The 26,023-nt window shown below is 36.9% G+C and overlaps 1 protein-coding gene across 19 annotated transcripts in view; it reads left to right on the top strand.

Annotated features, from left to right (window-relative positions):
• LOC136842768 (rho guanine nucleotide exchange factor 33-like) overlaps positions 1-26,023 on the top strand; it is a 161,820-nt gene that overhangs the window by 101,890 nt on the left and 33,907 nt on the right. The window contains exon 2 of one of the 19 annotated variants that reach the window (XM_067110582.1): positions 5,215-5,566. The exons of 16 other annotated variants lie outside the window; for them this stretch is intronic. In XM_067110582.1, the coding sequence (XP_066966683.1) occupies positions 5,458-5,566 (109 nt within the window). In that variant the 5' untranslated portion in view covers positions 5,215-5,457. Of the gene's footprint in view, positions 1-4,929; positions 5,567-26,023 lie in introns of those variants that run through there. 2 more of the 19 variants (XM_067110581.1, XM_067110580.1) reach the window with 2 other exon arrangements.

Genomic DNA, 26,023 nt, shown 5'->3' on the forward strand with positions numbered 1-26,023 from the left:
TGAGGTTGTGAATAAGAGATCTCACCTTGTCTGTCTCTTGTATGTGTTGTTTCCTTCAACACTAATGTATATATATTTATTATATATAATGTATGTACTTTAATTATATTTATCAGTGTCAATTGATGTGTTTACTTATCTGTCTGCCTATCTATCTATCTATATATATATATATATATATATATATATATATATATATATATATATATATATATATATATATATATATATATATATATATAAAAAAAATATGTTAATTTATTTACTTTGCTTATGAAGCATTCTCGAAGCAAAACAGATACCGCCAGAAAAAGACAGCAAGCCATTTAGGGCACACCAATATTCCTTAGAATAAAACCGTTGCATTTGCTTTCACAAACAAGTTTTTTTCTTAGACTTTCTGTTTTGACATTTATGCAAGACTCCTTTTTAAGGAACCATAGGTATGAGAGAAGAATCTGAAAGTATTTTTAAAATATCGATGACCTGAGATTAGTTTTAAATGTTTACAATGACCGACAATTTCTAGATTGGTTTATGAGTCAATAAACAAACCAATAAACTAATGTTAGGGATTAGGGGTCAGAGTTACCGATGATATTTGTAGGATGATGCACAAGAGTTTTTGTTTTTAGAAAGTAATATGATCTAGTGTTCAAAATGAATTATAAATGGCCGAAAATGTTATCGAAAGCATTTAGGAATGTTGCAAAAGGTTAGAGTGGACGAATTGGTGCGTTGCAATATCTTCATGGACTTAGAATTTTGTTTTGCGATGTAGAATGACTGCATTTGGTTTGATTTTCCATGCAGTTTTATTTTCGTAATAATAATAATAATAATAATAATAATAATAATAATAATAATAATAATAATAATAATAATAATAATAATATGTATGAAGCATGTTCTGTTGATAGTTCTGTTTCCAGCAGTGATCTTGATGAATTGAAATTCGACCCACAATGGGAATCTCATGAACTCGTAAAACCAGTCGGCACAAGCGGAGAATTGCCCTTCCGAAGTCCTCGCGAAGCTCGATATCACCTGCAGTTCTGTAACTGGGTCGTCGAAATATAACAGGGAAGCTCAAGAACGGATTAACCAGTTTCGCTGGATTTGCATAATGACTTCCGGGAAGAAGAGTCTAGTGATCATTCGTCATTATTTTATGGTGATCATCTCATCAAGTTTCTTGATTATCTTATCATGTTTCAAGTGTCGAGATGGTGCATTTAAACATTGCGTATGATTGATGCCCCGTCACAAGTGGCTCCGAGAACTAATTGTCGTTATTACTGTTTGATTGCTTTAATAATTCTGAGCGGTTTTAATTAGGGTGTCATAATTAGACCTAATCATATTTCTGCTCGATGGCACGGGTAACTTTTAAGATGGTAAATCCGAGTCGTCTTTCGTAATAGGCGAGTAATTGTTTGATAACACGCTGCCAGTTACCGTCATGATTTATTTCCCTTTCTCTTTTAAGCGATGAGTAACTATGTAAGCTTATACGACGATGCTTCGGCTGGATGTGCTTCAAATTAACTTTTTTTATTTTTTTTTTCCCCTCGGTTTGATTAACGTCGATGTTTATAACTTTCGCCGTAATTTGGGTGTCATCCAAGTTAATAGAAAGCGTCGTATTTTGCATATATAAATAGACTTTCTATCATGGCATAATTATGATGCCATAGTGAGATTTTGAAATTGATGGCATTCCATACGAAGGGATCCTGCAATTCAGACATCGCGTGCAGTTAGATAGCTGCTGGCACGCAGTCAGGGAAGAATAATTTAAACGAGAACTCAGAAATAACAATATTTATAAGTCCATGCAATATCAAGTCTTTTGCAAACGTAGTAATATAATAATAATAATATTAGTAGTAGTAGTAGTAGTAGTAGTAGTGGTGATAGTGGTGTCGAAATCCTTTGCGGTGATAGTAAGACGATGCGCGCTCCAGTTGGATGACGTCACCCAGGTCCTGATCTCTGGAGCCAACACCCTCTCACCCATCGCCTCCCTCCTCTCACCCGTAAAAGGACGAGGTGGTTGAGGGAGCATAGGGTGTATCCTCAAACTGAGAGAGAGAGAGAAAGGGAGAGAGAGGGAGGAATGTAATTCTAGACAGTGAAATATCGATTTTTTTGTCGCTACAGGAATGTGGTGCAGTAAATTTGATACAGTTGCTCCTGTGTCATGTGGTAATCGAGAAAAAGCTGTGGCTTTTTATTATAAGTTTTTGTATCGTGTTAGTAAGTGAGTACTTTTAGGATAGGTGTAAATGTGTATGCACACGCGCGTTCTATATCTGTACACACATACGTTGACGATCTGCCACTCTCTGTAATTGAATGAATTTACGAAGACCAAAACAAAATCTGGTATATTGCGATTAAACATGAACTGCCATGACGTAATACTCTTTTAATACTCTTTAGTTTTAATACTCTTTAATTATGCTTGATGAAGGACAGGTGTTTACTTTCAGAGACAGAGAGAGAAACAGCAGGTCTTACTGTTTCTTGACCCTTCGGTTTTGTCTTCGTTGTTCGGTTTATCTGTGACAGGCAGTCTGTTGGTCCTTTTACTAAGACCACCTTCTCCTAAGGACCGTTTGCCCTTGACCCTACTACTACAAAGACCACCTGCTTACGTGTATGGGGTACCCTTTCGATAATTTTCTTCGACACTTAATAAATTTAAGGATTAGAAGATTTGCTTTGTCAGATTTCAGTCTCACGAGCCTGTAACTAACCTTGCATTAGTTCAAGAGGTTTAGTGGGTTAGTGGTGAGCAGGTGTGATTAGAGCGATTTCATCACTGCGAGGACCCCAGGATTGACAGGAAAGCTTTTAAGATGGCCATATGCACTACGTGTGGTCGCCTTTTTCATTGCAATCAATACTAACCTGTCTGTTTGTATGGACAAATTAGAATCGCAAAAACTCTCTTAAAAAGGTGAAATATTGTCTCACAAGACAGCATTCTAGGGCAGCGTATTCCAGCAAAATAATGTCAATTTAGTGTTTAGTCGCAGTTCTAAGCCAGCGCATTACATTAAAATACTGTTATCATGTACCGTTCAGCCGCAATTCTAAGCCAACGTATTCCAGTAAAATATTGTTATCAATTTACTGTTTAGTCGCAATTCTAAGCTGACGTATTCCAGTGAAATATTATCAATTCACTGTTTAGTCATGAAAAATAAGAAAATTAACGGAACCGCAAAACCTTTGTCGTGTCTTCAATTACTTAACCTAACAGTTAACCCCGTCAGCTCCCAGCTCTTTGCGTCACTGACCCGTAAAACGGAAGCTTTTTTTTTTTCTGTTTTATTTCATCATCTCTACTCGCGGGACAGAAGCCCCTTTCGCCGCCCAACAGGATTTCGGACCTAATTTCTTTTTTTAAACATTGGAGGAAAAGAAGAAGAAAGACGAAACCATAAAGTTCTTAACTCCAGACCAATGAGTCATGGCAGCAGACGTCCCCTTGTGCTACTTAAGCATTGTCCACAGAGATGACCCCCCCATCTCTCTCTCTCTCTCTCTCTCTCTCTCTCTCTCTCTCTCTCTCTCTCTCTCTCTCTCTCTCTCTCTCGGAAGCCCGTGCAGTTTTTAGTCAGAGGGATGGTGGAGGTTAAGAGGTCTTGGGTCAGAGGTTATCAATGTTGCAAGATATTTATTCCGTCGATTATGTGAGCGAGGGAGGAGGGTTAATGCAGCTCGTGTTCAGGCTCAATTTGGATTTATGCGCTAACTCATTATACTTTCAAAAGAATGAAAGCATTTCCACAAATTACTTTCGTTTAGACGTTTGGAATATTTTCTTGCAATTATTTCTGGACTCAGTACGTTTTTTGTATTCATTTTTTTTTTACAGTAATTCGTTTTTTTTTTTTTTTTGGTAATTCATTGAGTCATGTATGAGCCACAGTGAACTACATTACTCTTTAAGGTCTATTATAAAAATGTTTATGCAACCTGCAGTGTTGCATAAACGTGTATAGCAGGAGATTCCCGTGTGTTGCCAATCTGTGAATGTTTGTATTAAAAATCCCGATTGTAATCAATTATCGTTCACTAGTGATTCAAGTTTTGAAATTTAAAAATATTCCAACCTCAAGAGCCACAGCCAAGTCAGATATTTAAGGAAGCCATTTTCTGAATCCTTCAGAATCTAAGACGCGAATTGTTTTCTTTTTTCTATTTTCCCCTTATCTTTTTCTTGTTTGCCTTTTTTGTCATGGAAAGGAAACAAGTGTCCGACAGAGGTGGCGTAATGAATGTCTCTTCCTGTGATAATAGTGTGCAGCCAAGGACACAATAAAAGGGGGAACCCAGCTGGAAAATACACGTTGTTTGTAACAAAGATTGTCTTTAGTAATTTTTTTTTCTCATAACCAAACATATATATCAAGCATGGAAGTACATCCTGCATTCGAACGTAGTGTTGTACGCAATCACGCAACAATTTTATATATATATATATATATATATATATATATATATATATATATATATATATATATATATATTTTTAAATCATAGCGCGCAATAAAAGAAGGAAAAATTAAGATTTTTTATATATGCTCAAATAAAAAATATATAAATGAATATTATAAGTTGTGCGATTGCGCTGATTTATTCTTGCATGTAATGGTGAAAAAGATACAACATGTGCGTATAAATTTCGAGTTGTTTTTTTACGTTAGACTACAGGAGACACTCATTCAAGGACACGTGAGTACAAGAACAAATTAGCGCAATCGCACAAATTATATTCATTTATATCTGTATTTTTTTTATAAGTATGCACATTGAATTATTATAATTTTCTTTTACTTAATTGCGCGCTATGATTAATCGTTACGTTACGTTGAACAGCAAATATTTTGTCTTATTAAAAGGGTCTTGTTTTTTAACAAAGACCCAGACTTAAGTTATTTTTTCGTTCGTGGTCTATAAAAATGTATTCTCTTATTCATTACTGTGTTATTTCTGACTGGCTTTACATGAGTAGTCTTTTGATTTCAGTTTTTTTTTAATCTTTAGGAAGAGGTAAGCGTTTTTTTGACGGATCTGAAAAATGAACTGGTATAGAATGTTTTTTTTTTTTATTCTTTAGGAGGCTTTTTTTTTTCTTGACAGATTTGAGATGTGACTTGATGTAAAACTAAATTAAAATTGTGTCAATTGACATTCCAGCACTGTTTTTTCCAATTATCATTTAGTGATTAAAACCTAAAATGGAAGACGATAAAGAATTAAAAGAGAAGGAACTTATTGTATTTTGTGAAAAAATGGAGATATCAAAACTTATCGAGATAAGAAGAATTGGTTTTTAAAGGAGTTCCATTTGGATAGAAGCAAAAACATTTGAGGATAAAAAAAATAAATAGGAAGAGATAGAGATTGCTCGTAAAAAGTGAAACTGTAAGACCACACAAAATGATGCAGTGTTTGAGTGAGATGGCTAACCGCCCTCTACCTCCGACGCCCACAGCCTCCATAGCAGCATCGCCTTCCTGCTACGCCCAGCGACCGCCCGAACTGGAAGGTCAGTGTTGAAGTACAACTCATCTCCTAGTGTCTGTTGTCTCTTGTCGATTCATAGCATTGTGATTTTAAGAGCAATTTTGACTCGTGTTTTTTTGTTTTTGTTACTGAAGCGTCTTTTTGTCTTTGCATGTCTTGCTGGTCTTATGCTGTCAGTCTTTCTGTCTGAACTCTTATTTTAAAGTTCTTATAAGCTCTTGTTTCTTGTTCTCTCTCGCTTTGTAACCTTATTCTTTGAAGCTCTAAAACTGCTTCATGTTCTCAGGTTACACAGCTCTTTCTAAAGAACTAATTCTGAGATTTTCTTTTTTTTTTGTCATTGAGTCTGTAACCTGTTCTGTTCAGGAATATTTCATCTGGCGAACTCTCAAGGCGTGCAGGAATTTGTCGCTTTGTCGTGCAAACCTTTTCTGTATTTTTTGTCATAAAAAAAAACGTTTTGTTCTGAAGCCAAATGAATGTTTCATGTTGCGAAGTTCTGTGACTACCTTATGTTTTGATGTGCTCAAAAGTTTTTCCGTGTTTTTGAAGTATTTTAATTGTTACTTTTTCTAGACTTATCTTTCCTCAAGGCTACCCCCTTATTTTTTCCGAAGTCATGTAATGAAGTCTCAGTCATTTCTTTTTGGTAAGTTGATATCTGTACCTTGTTCAGTTCTTGCAAATGGTTATGTCTGAGTCCAGCAACTTTCTTACAATTTTTCTTTAACCGTTTCTTTCTCTGCTGAAATCCTGCAACTCGGCATCGTTCTCGAAGTCCAGCAACTATTATAACTATAATAATTCCTTTAGTTTTAAATAAAGCTCCGTGTTCTTCAATGCGTTGAAGTGTTAACATTTTCTAGTCATGCATTTCTGAGGTTTCAAATGTCTTTTGAGTTCCTGCATTTTATTTACTGAAGCCTTACAGCGTTGCCCCACCCCGGTCTTAATGCATTTAGGTAACTCTACCGACTTTGGGATATTTCTCGCATTTCTTCTTCTTGTGAAAAAATGTCTCAAACGACTCCTCCCTTGTCTACATTTTGGTTCCTATATTTTTATATATTTTTCAGTACATTATTTTATTTACACGATTTTTTTGCGTGTTGATTCTAGTATGTGTACATTTTTAGTATTTACACAGCGGTTAATATCTAGTATCAGGATTTGAAATAGTCTTTGGCTTAGTTCTCTTCCAAATTGTAAGCTAAAACAAATTAGCTTAAGGTAACCTGATCTGTCCTAAAATTGTGGTAAACTCGAGGTTCATCCCACTTATATGTTTGAAAGGGTCCAACGTTCACTTCAAACTTTGGCCAGCTCCTTCTCTCATCCGTTCTTCATTGTTGTTTTCGCTACTTGGCTCTGTTGTGGTTGGAATGTACATATTACATACGCACATTCATACATACTTACATGTGTGTAGAAGAACCACAGGTGAAAATTAAGCATACGGTACAAGTCCTTACTGGTTTAACCTTTAGTTTGTTGAACCTTCTTCAAAAGGACTAATGCATAGTTGTAGAATTTACATTAGATCTGCTAGGGTAACTGTACAAATAAACATACAGACGAAAGTATTCACAGCTGATAAAAAAAAGGAGGAGCTTATATAAATATAAATTCTTTTAGGAAAAGGTTGCTGGGTGCCATCCAACGCCGTCGACTAACTGCCAGGTACATACAGAGCCCACACATGTACAGTATACACAGGCATAATAATACATGCTTTCCAAAGGTAGAATTTGCATTGTAAGTGATTGACGTTGATTAGCAGGTTATTTTGTCCTTAAACTTTTTATGCCGAATTCCTACTCTAACTGGATTCCTCAGATCCTGCGTCCTTGGTGTAGGCCATTTTTTGGCAGCTCCCCAAGAGATGCTTCGGGCTCTTAGAGAGAGAGAGAGAGAGAGAGAGAGAGAGAGAGAGAGAGAGAGAGAGAGAGAGAGAGAATATCTAAGGGGACAAATAAGCTTAAATGTTAGTTCGCCATCTGCAACTCCCAAAGAGATGCTTTAGGCTTTTGGAGAGAGAGAGAGAGAGAGAGAGAGAATATCTGAAGGGACAAATAAGCTTAAATGTTAGTTCGCCGTCTGCAACTCCCCAAGAGATTCTTTAAGCGCCTTTTGGAGAGAGAGAGAGAGTATCTAAAGGGCAAATAAGTTAAATGTTAGTTCTCCATCTGCGGATACGTTTCCATGAGGTTAGGTTGAAAGAATTCTGGGTGGTACCTTAAAAATTATGCAGTATCCTTTATATTGCGAATTTATGTTTTCCTTCTTATTTTATAATTTAAAGCCTTCCCTGACAATACTAGCTTCACATAATGTGAAGATTATGTCGCTGATTAGATTTTTTGGTGAGGTTAACTTTTCATAACTGGACTGTTGAAAACTGCTGAATATGATTATGCCACTTACAGTAACTATTATGGTTTTAATGAGTTGATGGTCTGCGTAAAATATGGACCGTACACACACTATTGCTTATGATTGATTGTAAGTACACTAGTGAGTTTGTGATGTTTGCTTTCATTTGCATTGTTTTATTACTCGGAGGAAACTTAAGGCCATTTGTGTTGGAAACATTGAATTTATCAACTTTGAGCCATTTCAGCATGATTTGATTTTATAGAGACGGTAATTATCTTTCCAAACTCGGCTGACTAAATGCGCATTCCGATTTTAGCGTCAAGATTTGACTGGAAAGTGATTGTCACTTTATGTGGAGAGAGAGAGAGAGAGAGAGAGAGAGAGAGAGAGAGAGAGAGAGAGATACGATGACTTCCTATAAATAACTGTGATGAGTCATTAAATTACGTACGGAGCTGATCTCACCATTTAACACATGTCAAAGGCAACTTCAATTTTTCTTATTATTCTCTCTCTCTCTCTCTCTCTCTCTCTCTCTCTCTCTCTCTCTCTCTCTCTCTCTCACACACACACACACACACACACACACACACACACACACACACACATACATACATACATACATACATACATACATACATACATACATACATACATACATACATACATACATACATATATATATATATATATATATATATATATATATATATATATATATATATATATATATATATATATATATATATATTATATGGGCCTTTAACGATCGCAAGCGACCTCACCCCTGGGGCATCCTTGCCAGTGGAGCGTCGCTGAATAGGGGTTTATTTTTGCCAGGGGTGGACCCTTCCCCATTCTCAGCTCCACCAGCTAGCCAAAAGAGATGGAATCCTCAGTCATATGACCCTACATCCTGAGACGCCTGCTAGTCGCCGAGGAACCTCCAGACTCCTGACGGTGCACCTTCGATGTCTTAGTGCCCCTGCCACACTGGGATCAAATATTTTGCATATATAAGAGGCATGAAACTTACGGGTTTTTACGCCGCGCCAGTGGTTGCCACTGTAGTATATGCAAGAACTTGATCCAATATGCATTGCATAACCCACATTTTGCATATATAGAAGGCATGAAACTTACGGGTTTTTACGCCGCGCCAGAGGTTGCCACTAGAGTATATGCAAGAATGGAGTCAATGTGCAATGCAAAGCCCATATTTTGCATATATAAAAGGCATGAAACTTACGGGTTTTACACCGCGCCAGAGGTTGCCACTATAGTATATGCAAGAATGGGCATCCATTATGCATTGCATAATCCACATTTTGCATATATAAAGGCATGAAACTTACGGGTTTTTACGCCGCGCCAGAGGTTGCCACTAGAGTATATGCAAGAATGGGATCCAATGTGCAATGCATAACCCAATTCACATATGAAGTAGGCATGAAACTTACGGGTTCTTACGCCGCGCCAGTGGTTGCCTACCAAGCATATGTGATTCGGCATTGATACCCCATTCCATGGGGCATCATGTGGCAGGAGAGTGGGTGCACAACAGTCCAGTCTTGGAGAGGAGGTGCTCATCAGTCCAACCTTCGAGAGGTGCTCATCAGTCCAACCTTCGAGGGGTGCTCATCAGACCAGTCTTCGACGGGGGTGCACAACAATCCAGTCTTCGACATGGGGTGCACAACAATCCAGTCTTCGACATGGGGTGCACAACAATCCAGGCTTCGGGCAGCTGCCGCCATTCCTATCTGCCGCTGTAGTCTCTCCATCCGCAGAGATGTTTCACAACTGTTTCCAGCATCTGAAATGTCCCGCCTTCTTTCGTCTGCAGTCAAACCATCCGTCTTCCTAAAAATGCCGAGTCTTTATGTGACAGAATTTATCTTGTAAAGATTTTTGACCATTTGAGATTCTTGTTCCAATCTTTGTAGTCTGGCGGCAGACTCTAGCCTCATTTTTTATGTAATTCTTTACTGCTCATTTTTGGCGTCTGATTTGGTTTCGTCAAAGATGAGGTTTTAATGAGGACTTTTTTTGTCCCTTTCCTGGTGCCTGCTGAAGGCTGTTCTAATACCCTGACTTGGTTGATTCCTTCTTCGATGCTGTCCAGTAGTCGGTAGAGGCCTTTGCAATCGATCTGAGGCCTCCTTAAGCATCGAGTTTTATTCAAGTCAGTTTTCTTTTCTGATAAAGGCTTTTCTTTAGGCACTATTTTGACTAAATTTTTCTTTCCTTCGAGCAACTCATTTTCATTGCATAGTAGACCGACTTCCTTCATTGTTTTATTCTTCGTTTCCTCTTGAAGAATTGTGAGTTCTGTCTCTAAGGATCTGATCTTCTGATCCTTTGCTGAGCTCTCTCTTCTTGGAGGCTTTCAAGTTCCACTATCGCCTCCATCTTCTCGAACTCCATCGTTTCCAATTCCTCCTTCATCTCAGCTAGTTCAAATTCAAGTTGGACTTTTCTCCTCGTCAGTTCGGTCAGCTTTCCGTTTGTCTTGTCTGCTACAGCACTTTTACTTTCTTTTAGCAGACGGATGACCTCCTTTTGCTTCTGGGAACACTCATTCTGCAGTTGGAGGATCTCTTTGTCTCTCTGCAAGTTCTGTTCTTTGAGTTTATCTGCTTCTTTCTTTCTCCCTACCAATTCTGTTCTGCATTGCTCGAGCTGTTGCAAATTATCTTCAGCCCGCTGTTTCTCAATTTTAAGAACTTCCAATTCGTGTTCTAAGCAGTTAATCTTTCGGTTCTTTTCCTCATTTTCATTCAGCAGACTTTCAAATTGATTGTGTTTGCTTTCGTTCTCCTCTCAGAAGCCTCTGCAAGTCCTCGTTCAGCTTTTTTAGTTGGACTTCTGTTTCATTCCTGTCACTTTCCATTTTTGCAAATCATAATTGAGGGTCTCCTCTCCATCTCGAGACTGAGACTGTGCTTTCTAAAATAATTAGGGTCGAATCTCTATCTTCTTTCTCCTTAATTAGGTCCTCGGTCTCTTGAACCTTTTCCTCTATTTCTTTTCTGAGTCTCTCCATTTCGGCAGGCATCAAACTGATTTTTCTCTCCTTCTCTTCATTGTGTCGTTCCAAGTCTCGGATGATTCGTTCCATCTCGTCTCGTCCTTCAGTCAGGGCATCTAGTTTATTTCTCAGCTCTTCTATAATTTGATCCTTCTCCGAATTCTCTCTCTCAAGTCTTAAAACATATTCGCTTTCCTTAATTTTTTCGTCGGCCTGTTGATTAATCAATTCTTCATACGTTATTTCCTCTACACTGTCCAAGGTTTCTTCTTCGTCTTCATACATTTCGTCTTCGGTGTCAGAATTCATGTCCGATTGAATGTCGTCCAGAGCCATAAATTCCTTAAAGAATTCAACAATGGCTTTGCCAAAACTATAAAGGATAAATACTTCGATACAAAGCAACATCAAAGACAAATGAAACATGTTCAGGCGGGGGAAATGAACTCCGTTGGTATAGCACTGTGATAGCACAAAGATAATAATACTCAACAACATGATTGTCTCGTGCAGATTAACTCTTTCTGACTTATCCTTAGTTTTTAAATCGGACACATTATGAGCGTGTGGATCCTGGAGCCATTTATGTCCTCGCTGAAGTCGCTCCTGTCTTAGGGGATTCTTGGAGATTCCCGGAGATTCAGGGACGTCTGGAATATGGTCAATTTTGAGGAAATTTCCCCTCAAATTCCTCTGGGGGTCCCGGGGATTCTCCGGAGGCGCTGGAACCAAAATGTGAGACAAAGTTCGCGAGAGATCGATTTGATATTTCTGCCATTCGTTTTTCTTTGCTTTTTAAAGTTTATTCTTTTAATACATATGTTGAGGTCTTTCATTTTTTCTTAAAAGATTTAGTATTTTCAGTCTTCTTGATTTCAAGTGGGAGTTTGTACAGTGTTTGTTGCTAACTTGATAAGGGCTCTGAAGCCAAATTACTTTTTTAGAGCTAAAATTTAGAAAAAATTAAACCACCTATTCCTTCGCCAACTGTTTCATCATTAAGGCGGAAAAGATGAATTTGATATATATATATATATATATATATATATATATATATATATATATATATATATATATATATATATATACATTTATATTTGTTTATATACACATATATGTGTGTATGCGTAGGCGTGTGTACACTAACTGACCGTCTAGCTGTGTACCTGTATGTGTATATATTTATATGTATATATATACATATATATATATATATATATATATATATATATATATATATATATATATATATATATATATATATATATATATAACTAATAGGACCTCATTCAAACTGGATGGTATCTAATACTTGATAATGAGGAATGTTTACCAAGAAAGCTTGTAGCTTTTTTGAATAAATACTTCAATAGATACCATCCAGTTTGAATGAGGTCGTGTTGGTAATTCTACTAATGCAGAGAACAATTGTATATGTGATAAAGTTATGTATATATATATATATATATATATATATATATATATATATATATATATATATATATATATATATAGTGAATCCCACAGGAAAATGACAGGCAGAAGTTCAGTACGAAGCGCTTTCACGTTTATTAAAGCATCGTCTGGGCACAAATGAGACACAGATGAAAAGAAGGTTACTAAGTAAACCAAAAAAAAAGAACAAGAATACCAGATGGTCAATTGTCAAAGGGTAATAAACAGCTACAAGAGTAAAGAAAGTTAGGTCTGTGACTACTTAATCCTGGATTATCCTGGATTATCTTTCTGTTTATTACCTTCTGACAATTGACCATCTGGTATTCTTGTTCTTTTTGTTTACTTTGTAACCTTCTTTTCATGTGTCTCATTTGTGCCCAGATGATGCGTTAATGAACGTGAAAGCGCTTGGTACTGAACTTCTGCCTGTCATTTTCCTGTGGATTTGCTTATACACTGGTTGATTTTTTTAATCGTATATATATATATATATATATATATATATATATATATATATATATATATATATATATATATATATATATATATATATATATATATATATATATATATATATATATATATGGGCCTTTAACGATCGCAAGCGATCTCACCCTGGGGCATCCTTGCCAGTGGAGCGTCGCTGAATAGGGGGTTTATTTTTGCCAGGGTGGACCTCTTCCCATTCTCAGCTCCACCAGCTAGCCAAAAGAGATGGAATCCTCAGTCATATGACCCTACATCCTGAGACGCCTGCTAGTCGCCGAGGAACCTCCAGACTCCTGACGGTGCACCTTCGATGTCTTAGTGCCCCTGCCACACTGGGATCAAATATTTTGCATATATAAGAGGCATGAAACTTACGGGTTTTTACGCCGCGCCAGTGGTTGCCACTGTAGTATATGCAAGAACTTGATCCAATATGCATTGCATAACCCACATTTTGCATATATAGAAGGCATGAAACTTACGGGTTTTTACGCCGCGCCAGAGGTTGCCACTAGAGTATATGCAAGAATGGAGTCCAATGTGCAATGCAAAGCCCATATTTTGCATATATAAAAGGCATGAAACTTACGGGTTTTTACACCGCGCCAGAGGTTGCCACTATAGTATATGCAAGAATGGGCATCCATTATGCATTGCATAATCCACATTTTGCATATATAAAAGGCATGAAACTTACGGGTTTTTACGCCGCGCCAGAGGTTGCCACTAGAGTATATGCAAGAATGGGATCCAATGTGCAATGCATAACCCAATTCACATATGAAGTAGGCATGAAACTTACGGGTTCTTACGCCGCGCCAGTGGTTGCCTACCAAGCATATGTGATTCGGCATTGATACCCCATTCCATGGGGCATCATGTGGCAGGAGAGTGGGTGCACAACAGTCCAGTCTTGGAGAGGAGGTGCTCATCAGTCCAACCTTCGAGAGGTGCTCATCAGTCCAACCTTCGAGGGGTGCTCATCAGACCAGTCTTCGACGGGGGTGCACAACAATCCAGTCTTCGACATGGGGTGCACAACAATCCAGTCTTCGACATGGGGTGCACAACAATCCAGGCTTCGGGCAGCTGCCGCCATTCCTATCTGCCGCTGTAGTCTCTCCATCCGCAGAGATGTTTCACAACTGTTTCCAGCATCTGAAATGTCCCGCCTTCTTTCGTCTGCAGTCAAACCATCCGTCTTCCTAAAAATGCCGAGTCTTTATGTGACAGAATTTATCTTGTAAAGATTTTTGACCATTTGAGATTCTTGTTCCAATCTTTGTAGTCTGGCGGCAGACTCTAGCCTCATTTTTTTATGTAATTCTTTACTGCTCATTTTTGGCGTCTGATTTGGTTTCGTCAAAGATGAGGTTTTAATGAGGACTTTTTTTGTCCCTTTCCTGGTGCCTGCTGAAGGCTGTTCTAATACCCTGACTTGGTTGATTCCTTCTTCGATGCTGTCCAGTAGTCGGTAGAGGCCTTTGCAATCGATCTGAGGCCTCCTTAAGCATCGAGTTTTATTCAAGTCAGTTTTCTTTTCTGATAAAGGCTTTTCTTTAGGCACTATTTTGACTAAATTTTTCTTTCCTTCGAGCAACTCATTTTCATTGCATAGTAGACCGACTTCCTTCATTGTTTTATTCTTCGTTTCCTCTTGAAGAATTGTGAGTTCTGTCTCTAAGGATCTGATCTTCTGATCCTTTGCTGAGCTCTCTTCTTGGAGGCTTTCAAGTTCCACTATCGCCTCCATCTTCTCGAACTCCATCGTTTCCAATTCCTCCTTCATCTCAGCTAGTTCAAATTCAAGTTGGACTTTTCTCCTCGTCAGTTCGGTCAGCTTTCCGTTTGTCTTGTCTGCTACAGCACTTTTACTTTCTTTTAGCAGACGGATGACCTCCTTTTGCTTCTGGGAACACTCATTCTGCAGTTGGAGGATCTCTTTGTCTCTCTGCAAGTTCTGTTCTTTGAGTTTATCTGCTTCTTTCTTTCTCCCTACCAATTCTGTTCTGCATTGCTCGAGCTGTTGCAAATTATCTTCAGCCCGCTGTTTCTCAATTTTAAGAACTTCCAATTCGTGTTCTAAGCAGTTAATCTTTCGGTTCTTTTCCTCATTTTCATTCAGCAGACTTTCAAATTGATTGTGTTTGCTTTCGTTCTCCTCTCGAAGCCTCTGCAAGTCCTCGTTCAGCTTTTTTAGTTGGACTTCTGTTTCATTCCTGTCACTTTCCATTTTTTGCAAATCATAATTGAGGGTCTCCCTCTCCATCTCGAGGACTGAGACTGTGCTTTCCAAAATAATTAGGGTCGAATCTCTATCTTCTTTCTCCTTAATTAGGTCCTCGGTCTCTTGAACCTTTTCCTCTATTTCTTTTCTGAGTCTCTCCATTTCGGCAGGCATCAAACTGATTTTTCTCTCCTTCTCTTCATTGTGTCGTTCCAAGTCTCGGATGATTCGTTCCATCTCGTCTCGTCCTTCAGTCAGGGCATCTAGTTTATTTCTCAGCTCTTCTATAATTTGATCCTTCTCCGAATTCTCTCTCTCAAGTCTTAAAACATATTCGCTTTCTTTAATTTTTTCGTCGGCCTGTTGATTAATCAATTCTTCATACGCTATTTCCTCTACACTGTCCAAGTTTTCTTCTTCTTCTTCATACATTTCGTCTTCGGTGTCAGAATTCATGTCCGATTGAATGTCGTCCAGAGCCATAAATTCCTTAAAGAATTCAACAATGGCTTTGCCAAAACTATAAAGGATAAATACTTCGATACAAAGCAACATCAAAGACAAATGAAACATGTTCAGGCGGGGGAAATGAACTCCGTTGGTATAGCACTGTGATAGCACAAAGATAATAATACTCAACAACATGATTGTCTCGTACAGATTAACTCTTTCTGACTTATCCTTAGTTTTTAAGTCGGACACAGGATGAGCGTGTGGATCCTGGAGCCATCTATGTCCTCGCTGAATCTTCGGGGATTCTTGGGGATTCCCGGGAGATTCAGGGACGTCTGGAATATGGTCAATTTTGAGACATTCTTTGATTCAGAGGCGTCTGGAATATGGTAATTTTAGAGTCATTCTTCCTCTCAAATTCCTCTGGGGGTCCCGGGGATTCTCCGGAGACGCTGGAACCAAAATGTGAGACGAAGTTCGCGAGAGATCGATTTGATATTTCTACCATTCGTTTTTCTTTGCCTTTTCAAGTTTATTCTTTAATGACATATATTGAAGTCTTTCATTTTTTCTCAAAAGATTTAAAATTTTCAGCGTTCTTGATTTCAAGTGGGAGCTTGGTGTACTACGGTATTTGAGTTGCTAACTTGATAACGGCTCTGAAGCCACACATATTGTACACATACACACACACACACAGGCACACACATATATATACATTATATATATATATATATATATATATATATATATATATATATATATATAATGTATATATAATATATATAACAATTTCCTTTTCCTTCTTTTTAGCCTACTCTCTAGTAGGGGCTGCCATTTTTACCGAGCCATTTCCTTCGGACTTGGTAGCTAAATTAGCTTAAAAAAAATCCTCGAATTTTTATCTAGATATACAGTATACACACACACACACACACACACACACATATATATATACATATATATATATATATATATATATATATATATATATATATATATATATGTTAGTAATTGGAAAGTAATTATATTTTTTCTTTTTAATAATCCCAAACAACATTGCATTCCATTTCCTTAAGGAATATTGTAATTACCTTCTGTTTATAGAAATGATCAGTATTAATATTAAAGAAAGAAATAACTCATCTTATTAGCAATATCATATGACACAGAATATAGTAAGCATTATTTTTCATTGTTAAGTAATTAAGCTTTCAAAATTACACCTTTTTTATAGATCACCCATTAGCTATTTTATTCTTTCAAGTGTTTCTGTTTAGAGAGAGGAAAATGAATAAAAATGAAATAATGACTAATTGTTCAATAATTAAGATGAGTAAATTGTCTTTATGTTTTTAACATGATCATCAACCATCTATTTTATAAGTGCGTCCGCCATTCTAGATCACACTTTGAGTTGTAGGCATTTATTTATCCATATACTGTATTATTTGAAAAGAAAGGGAGCACCCATATATATCTAGTTTTTCCTGTGGTAGTAAGGTTGTATAGGCCTATAAATGAAAAAGTATTCGAAACTACTGGTTTAATAGGACTATAAATCAAGGTCTTTCAAATGGGAGTAAGATTATACAGACCTATAAGTGAAAAACCTATTCGAAACTAGAGGTTAAATAGGACTATATATCAAGTTCTTTCAAATGGGAATAAGATTATATGGGCCTATAATTGAAAAGCGTACTCGAAACTGGAAGCTAAATGGGCCTGTATATATATATCAAATTCTTTCAAATGGGAGTAAGATTATATAGGCCTATATTAAAAAACCGCACTTGAAACTAGAAGTTAAATAGAACTATATATCAAGTTCTTTCAACCGGGGGTAGGATTATATAGGCCTATATAGTATATAAAACTTACTCGAAAAAGGTTAACTAGGCCTATATACTCTGCTTTATGCTTATTCTTTTGTGTTAAATTTTCTTACTCTTCTTTGGAATTCCAGAGATGAATAAAATGTCAAACGTATCTTCTTGATAGGTCAGCTAAATAAACTGTCAATCATATATCCTTGACAGTTGACTCCTGTCAAGTTTCATTTGATAACTGACAGTTAAACTGTTCTCGAGGGCAGTCAGGAGTCTGCTTCAGGTACCAGTCAGGTTTAGAACTGGTACTGTACGCGACGCTTTGCAGTCTGTCTTAGATTGTGTGTAGATAAGGCAGACAGTGTTCTAATCAGTGTTTGACAGAACCTGTCAAGTGCTTTCCCTCGTAAACAAGAAGTTGATTGATAGAAGGACGTTTCTGTGCCTTCATGAACCCAACTATATATTCACTATTGGGTGCTACTATGGTATGATATCTACCGAGCTATTCGCAACCCACCAAAAATTAGGATGCTGTCTACCAAACAAACCAATTAAGGTCTATGGCAATTACTTCCTCAAGCTATATACAAAACTCTTTGATCCCCAAGGGGTTAGTACTGAACCCGGCGAAACAGTGACTCGCCTACACTGCTTCGCCGTGCTTAGTACTAGCCCCAGGGGTGTCAAATGTAGAAAATGGATGGTAGATATACTATATAGTGGCACCCACTATGGTGCTACTGTTGTTTGTCATTTTTCTTTAAGTAGTTATGCTATTAGTTACAAATTTCGTATACACCAAGATTATATAGTCTCTTGTTTGCAATAATTTTTATTATTTTTTGTTTGTTTTTCGTAGAGCAGACTTACATAAGTCTCATTACTTAGGTTTATTGGTTATTTGTCCGATTTTTTTCATTTTTTTGATCTTCGTAGCTTTCTTTTGTCATTTCTCTCTCATAGTCAATTCTTGACTTCTTTGTTTATACATACATACATACATACATATATATATATATATATATATATATATATTTATATATATATATATATATATATATATATATATATATATATATATATATATACACGTTACATAAATATAATTTGAAAATATATTCATAATCATAATCAGCAATAACTAACTCCCAGTTTATCGTGACGCAAAGCGTCTTTGAGAGACCTCTGATGGCAAAAATGTTCATTACACTTCTCATTGTCAAGTTCTGTCGTCTCCTGCACTTTTGAGTCTGGCATCCTTGGGTTTGCTTATAACTTTTGTGAGTAGGAACGTTGTGTACATTTAGATTCTCAACTTTTGTGAGTAGTATCATTATGTACATTTAGATTCTTAACTTTTATGTACATTTAGAATCAACCGGTCTGTGTTTACGCTGATACTTACCTCGGGAAGTCTGGTAACCATTGTAATTTGTAAGTATCGAGATATTGCTCGTTCTCTTGCCGTATGTTTGGTTGTAATAATATTGCTGTAAGTGTTGTTATCGGTTGTCATATTATTATTTTATATTGTTAGGAATGTGGGGCAAAGTGCGTTGTACTTTTTACACTTGTGTTGTCCTTGTGAATGGTTGATCATTTGTGTGTATGTTCGCAATTTTGAATTTAAATATATGGAGATGTGTCAGATATATATATATATATATATATATATGGTCTAAGCGATGTCAGGCAGGGCAGCCGATCGAGACCACAGGTCTACCCAAAGCCAAATCAAAAGTCCTTCAAAAGGAGGCATCGTGCTTACCCCATACAAAAATGGGAATAAAAGCACGTTAAAAGAAAAAGAAGAAGATATATATATATATATATATATATATATATATATATATATATATATATGTGTGTGTGTGTGTGTGTGTGTGTGTGTGTGTGTGTGTGTGTGTGTGTGTGTATGTATATATATATAGATTTATATATACTGTATACAGTATGTATGTACAGTATATATATATATATATATATATATATATATATATATATATATATATCTGTACACACAATGATTTAGAATATATATATGCAGGACATCAGAATGGAAAGATCACATCGATGACAAATCATTTTTATAAATACAATGGCATCACATACATTTTCCAAAACAGAGAAAAATGACATAAGATATCTCATAATCAATATAAATTATATATATATATATATATGTATGTATACATTTTCACATTTCATCATATTCATATATATTCGTACAGATTCATATTTCATCACAATCGGCTTCCTCGAAATTTCTGATTAGTTATATTAAAATACGTATCAATTTTTACGATAGAACGAATTTGCCAAATTATTAAAGGAATCGTAACAACGTGGATGACGTCATCTCCTCTTCTTCTTCTTCTTCTTTGTCTTCTTCGTCTTCGTCATCCGACCAATTAACGGATTGTCCTCCACTGTCGTTGACCATCGCCCAGGTTCACCCGTTGAATGACCTGAATGATGATGTGTCTCTGCGAAAGGAGAAAGGTGAACTGGGTTTAGAAAGCTAGCCTCTTTATCTCCCATTCTCTCGACATGACCGAGCCGTCTCGCGACACTGATACATCGCAATGGAATGTGGTGTTTGCTTAGGTTCATGCCTGAACAGGTAAACCCACACACACACACACACACATATGAATATACTGTATATGTGTGCGTGTGTTGGGAGGTAGGTAGGTAGGTATATGATAATATATAACATTATGTTTAATCATATAAGCGTATAGTATAATTGCATATTATATTTTTCTTTATAACTGTGCATTCATGTTCCATACACGATGCGTGTAGGCTGTATCCGTCACTGAAACCAGTTATTCAAGAGACAGATAAACTCGGGTTAAGATGTGTGGGTGTTTTATCTCTAAAAATTTGGCAAATACTCCACAAATAAAATATAATTTAAAGTCTTGTAAAATCTTAAGCACTTTTTTTTGACAATTTTTTTATGCTTTTTAAGTTTGTGAAATCTTAAGCTCCTTTTTTTTTTACAGTTTTGACATTTTTTTATGCGTTTTGAGTTTGTAAAATCTTAAGCTCCCTTTTTTTTTTTTTTTTTTACATTTTTGACCATTTTTTTTTTTCGTGCGTTTTGAGTTTGTGAAATTTTAAGCTCCCTTCTTTTTTTTACATTTTTAAATAAAATTTTCATGCGTTTTGAGTTTGTGAACTTTCATTTCGAACTGATGCGACTCAGATAGACAGCAATTTTTCTCTAGACAGATTCTTAAAAATCTGACAGAAGCCCTTGTTTAGCGTGGACTCCGATGCATTTTTTCATCTGAAACCTTGTATTTGTGTGCAGTTGCGTGCGGGGAAAGAAGTGCTCATTGCAATTCACCGTGATTGCTTCTTCAACGCTAGTCGTGACGAGGAGCATACGAAGGTTGTAATTTACATTCTTTTATTCCATTCCATCACTCTTTCCTCCTTTCCCTCTCCGTATACGCTTCTCGATTCCCATTCCACCGGGAGGGTGAGACGTTTCGATGTCTCCGAGGTAATTCGTTTTTTTTTTTTTTTTTTTTTTTACCCGTTTGTGCGTTGTACGCCATGCGAAATGTATGTTTTTCCACCGTGTTTTTTTTTATTATGACATAAGCGATCAGCGTTTGCCTTTCTAGAGATGTATGACTTGTTTGTGTTACATATTTTTAAAAAGAATATTTTTAAAACGATTTTTAAATGACTTTCGCTAACTTTATATTAGCAATGTGACCCAGTTGTTATTTATTTTATTTTTATTTATAATATATATAAGGTAACTACAGAATCTCTCTCTCTCTCTCTCTCTCTCTCTCTCTCTCTCTAAAACCGGTTTCCGTGCAGTGTGTCACCAGTCACCCTCCTGTTTTGGATGCTGAACTCGACCCAGTGTTTATTTTGCTATTTGTTCCTTTTCCAGTTTTAATATTTTGTTATTTTGTTTGTTTACCAAACTTCCTCCTACGTTGTTGTCTAATCCTCCTATATAAAGAATTAGATAAATAAATGTTCATTGTAAAACGCTTCAACCAAATAGGGAAAATTTGACTGATAAGGTCATGTGTGTCTTTTTTTTTTTCTTGCAGCCTTCCAGGACCTGTTAATAACTTGAGCGTGAGGGAAGGGGGTTGCAGAGGAGGAGGAGTGGGAGGTGGGGAGAGAGGGAGGGGAGATGCTAAGCATCCCTTATACGGATGGCATGAAAATTATGGTGATGATCTTATCTCAGCTGACCTTATTTACAGGAAGTTTAGGATGGAAGATGAAAGCAAATGCACGGTTATGTACTCTTATTAGTGATGGATGGCCATGCTGACGTAATGAGCAAACTGTAAACACGGACTTGCGTGCGCACGTGCACACACACACACACACACATACACATATATATATATATATGTGTGTGTGTTCGCGCTTGCTTGCTTGCACTTGTGTGTGTGTGTATTCCTGACTTGTCTGTCAATTAGACATTTCGCAACTTATTGCTTGTGTATGTATGCATATATACTGGTATACATATGTATTTATTCATTATCATACCAGTGTATACTTAGATGTGCATGAACAATCACTGCAGTTATTCTAATAGATCAACATTTTCTCGAATTTTGCTTCTAAGAAAATAAGCTTTGTTTAGTCAGAGAATAAGGGCTCGTATCCCCTGCAATCATTTTATATGTCGGAGCTACTCCAGTGGACAATTTTCTCCCAAAATTTGATATCGATATTTTGCAGAATACCTTGTGAGAAATAATTGCAGAGTATGAATCATGGTAATGCCTTTTATTTTTATTTTAAATTATTTTTATTTCAAATTAAGAAAATTGTTCCACAAACTTAAGCCGTCTTTTTTCTGTTTGTCGTTTTAATTGCTGCTGCTGTTATTATTATTATTATTATTATTATTATTATTATTATTATTATTATTATTATTATTATTGTAGTAGTAACAGCTGGCATTGTTTAGCAAGGAAGCCGACCTTCCTCTCACTTTCTGTACTTTCCGCTCGCTGTGAGTCACCGCAAAGCTGTGTTTTGCATAAAAAGGAAGAGTTAGGAGGTTGAAACAAAGTAACAAAGAACGACGGAATGGGAAAAAAGAGAAACGTTGTCATCACGTTCAATGAATAACATTGTTTCGTTCGTATGTGGTGTGTTTTTCACGTCTCACAACTTCCTACAACAACTTCATGTAGGAGCGTATGTATCTTTTGTTCCATGCATGTATATTAATAGTGTTTCTTGCTTTGTATCCAGATAGACATGTATGTATTCGTGTAAGTGCGTTTTCACTTACAAAACCTCGAGTTAAAAGATACTCATAGTGGCACGAGTCTTCAAATTGAGAAGCAAATCCCCAGTTGTGTATGGGTACAAAATATTTAGAAATAAATCTCAACAGATTCCCGAAACTCTCAGTGTTGATGTATTTTTAAATATATTTGTACCCATACATAACTGTGGATTTCTTTCTCCGAATACACGAGTATACATAACAAACACCCATACATCCTGAGTGACCCAGGTTCATTTTCACGCGTGTTGGCAACATACCTGTAAAACGTCTTTCTCTGTGGGAGCAGACAATAGATTTCTCACGGGTGTACTGTTAAAGGATGAGTTTATGTCCATTCGCAGGTAACTGACCTTCTGACCTAGGTCGACCCGCCGTTAGAGATATCACGTATCTGTATTTTTTTCTGTGCTTGTGTATATAGAGATTCATATGCAAAGGTTATACGTAAATGATATGTAGAAAATATCAGTTATTAGCAGTAATGTAAAAGGTAAATTAACGACCTTGAATACATCAGTATTTTCCAATCGATTTGTAACTTGTTCATCAATGAAATTAGCATGTTTAATACATATCAGAGAGAGAGAGACTTAACTTTTTGATGAGTCGTTGTTAGCAATATTTCCTAGCCAGCAGCGCTTACAATGTGATTTGTAGAAACTCGATTTTTTTTTTTTTTTTTGCTGTTTGTTTCCTACGCTTCTCATATAGTAAGGTTTAGTTCACTCTCCTCACCAACGAGAGATCCCAGGTTGGAATCCTTAGTGGGGACGGAGCAATTTGGGCACGGTCCGTTAACCACGTGTGCCTCTTTTGACCTGAGCAGTGAATTAGATTCCTAATGAATAGTCGACTGTTGTGGGTAGCATCGTGTGGGGGTGAGGGGCAGGGTTAGAGTGGGAAAAGCAAGACAAAAATTAATGCCGTGGATTATTTGTTCGTTAAGCCATATACCATCATTATATTTACAAATGTAAATATAAGATGTAAATATAATAGGACGCTGATAGTTATTCTGCACCATTCATTTTGATCGTCATCTTATGAGCCCCGTCCCATTTCCCACCTTCAGAAGGAGAGAGAGAGAGAGAGAGAGAGAGAGAGAGAGGTAAGTTTTCCTTGAAGAAGTTCGACAATTTCCCACGAAATCTAGGGGAAGGCTGTCGGTGCTTTCATGGATTCGATTCTTCTGAACACTGACAACGACGCCTCGTTTCTGCCAGCCTTAACCTTTAATTAACCCACAAGCTTTCATAGCCTACATTCGCGTGATTCGAAGAGTTATTTGTCTACTCGTTCGAGTTTCACTTGACGCTGTTCAGTGAACAGAGCGAAATAGACAATGGGAGTAATCTTCAGCAAATAATGAGATGGTTAAGCCATCACCCATGCGCCCGCTTATTCACTTAGCTGTAGACGAGGTTACTTCTGTCTTTTTATCTTTTGAAAGGACCCTCAAGTGCCACGCCTAGCAATCGTTTGCGTGCGTCATAAGTCCATAAATGGTTCTGCGTAATTTTATACGTAATATTCTTTTGGAAATCAGTAAAAATAAATTATTTTGGGCGTATTTCAAAATTCATATTTGAATGTGCGGGCGAATTGCTCAAGAACCATTTTAAAAACTATAATACCATCATTATCGGGGTGTTTGTAAGGAAAGGCCCTCGCTCATAGGCTAACATATTTTGGGTGGTAGCGAGACCTCATGTGAGTATGCCTTTTATTTGAGACTACGTAAGAAATATGCTTTTTGACGATATTGAAATTCTTTGCAGCCAGACGAAAGGATATAACAAAAACAATTTGTGTGTTTGTAGAACCACTGTTTACCGTTTTGTTTTCATTTTTCGCAGCTGGGCTCACTGGTCTGGCCTCGTATGACTTATTATTGTAAATTGCAAATACCTTCAGTTGTAAAGAAGGAGACTGAATGTGTATGTAAAATAAGTAATAGTGGTAAGGAAAGTGAAGACTGTTAGAACAATCTTTTCAAAGGCTTTTTTTCTATTGCCTTAGGTGTATCTAATAAATAACAGTAATTGTTGTGGTGTAATACGCTTCATTTATATATAATGTTGGGTAGCTCTGTGTTTTGCACAAGTAGGTATGGTTTATTGGGTATCAGTTTTATTGAAATTTAATCCGTCTCGAAGGTTTTATCCTATTTTTATTTTGTGCATAAGTGAAGTTCGTAAAGAAATATGTCGTGCATGTCTGCATCTCCAGATCCCAGTAATCACTCTCTCTCTCTCTTTCATATGTTATAAAGTGTCATTTTACTTTTTACCGATGTATATTACTGTAATTATTCACTTCATTACCACTAATACCAGATTATTTCAGAAGTAACAGCGCCATACACAAAGCAGTAGGCGTGTCTGCCCAATTCCGTCCCGTTACCACAACTGTTAATCTTTTTTTCTCGCCATTTCGCGAAATTGTTATGCAAGCATGACCTTCTCGAGACATTTTCCTCGGGGGAGAAAATGTGTCAAAGATCAATGACAACTAACCTGTGATGGCTCGTATCACGGCCTACCCTCCCCTCCTCCCCATTCCCGTCTTAGGATATCCCCCTCCCCCACCCCATTCTCCCTTGCTCGCTATTTCTCCCTCCGGGTGTGTAAAGCTTCCACCTCTGACTTCTTACGCTTCTAGTATTTCTTTTGTTTCGTTTCTTTCGTGTTTCTGTTCCCGTTCTGTGATGTAATTACATTCTGAGGGGGAAAACGTGTCGGACATGGATGTTCCCTAGCTCTCTCTTTTAGCTTGTGAAGGATATTATTTAGGTGCTCTGTCATTATTCTTTCATTTCTCTCTTTTGTCGTCTTGTGTTCACCTTCAAACTCTTTCTCGTTTAGGCAGTGACTTGTTGTTGTTATCACTGTTGATATTTCGTGTTACTTGAATCTGTTAAATGTGACGCTTCTTATTGTGAAGATACTTTATTCTTGATTAGTGAAATTGTCATTGCAGTAATGTTTTTCATTTGTATTTTGATTGAGTTTACATGCTAACCACAAAGCAACAGGCACCAATCCCTTAGTTATTCTTTGTTCCTGATGCAAAAAGCGGTTCATTTGCATCGTCAAATAATAATACTAATAGAATTCCGATGGTGACAAGGAAATGAAATTATAGTTGCCATTGCTTCATCCCATCTGGTACGCCCACGCATATCCATTTACACCTTACATTATTACTATGGGTACCAGTATGGTGTAAAGTAACGGAGGCCCATATTGATACGGATTAAGTAGAGGAAAGAATGGAGAGAGAGAGAGAGAGAGAGAGAGAGAGAGAGAGAGAGA

This window comes from Macrobrachium rosenbergii, chromosome 10 (assembly GCF_040412425.1).
Source record: "Macrobrachium rosenbergii isolate ZJJX-2024 chromosome 10, ASM4041242v1, whole genome shotgun sequence".
In the NCBI taxonomy this organism is placed as follows: Eukaryota; Metazoa; Arthropoda; class Malacostraca; order Decapoda; family Palaemonidae; genus Macrobrachium; species Macrobrachium rosenbergii.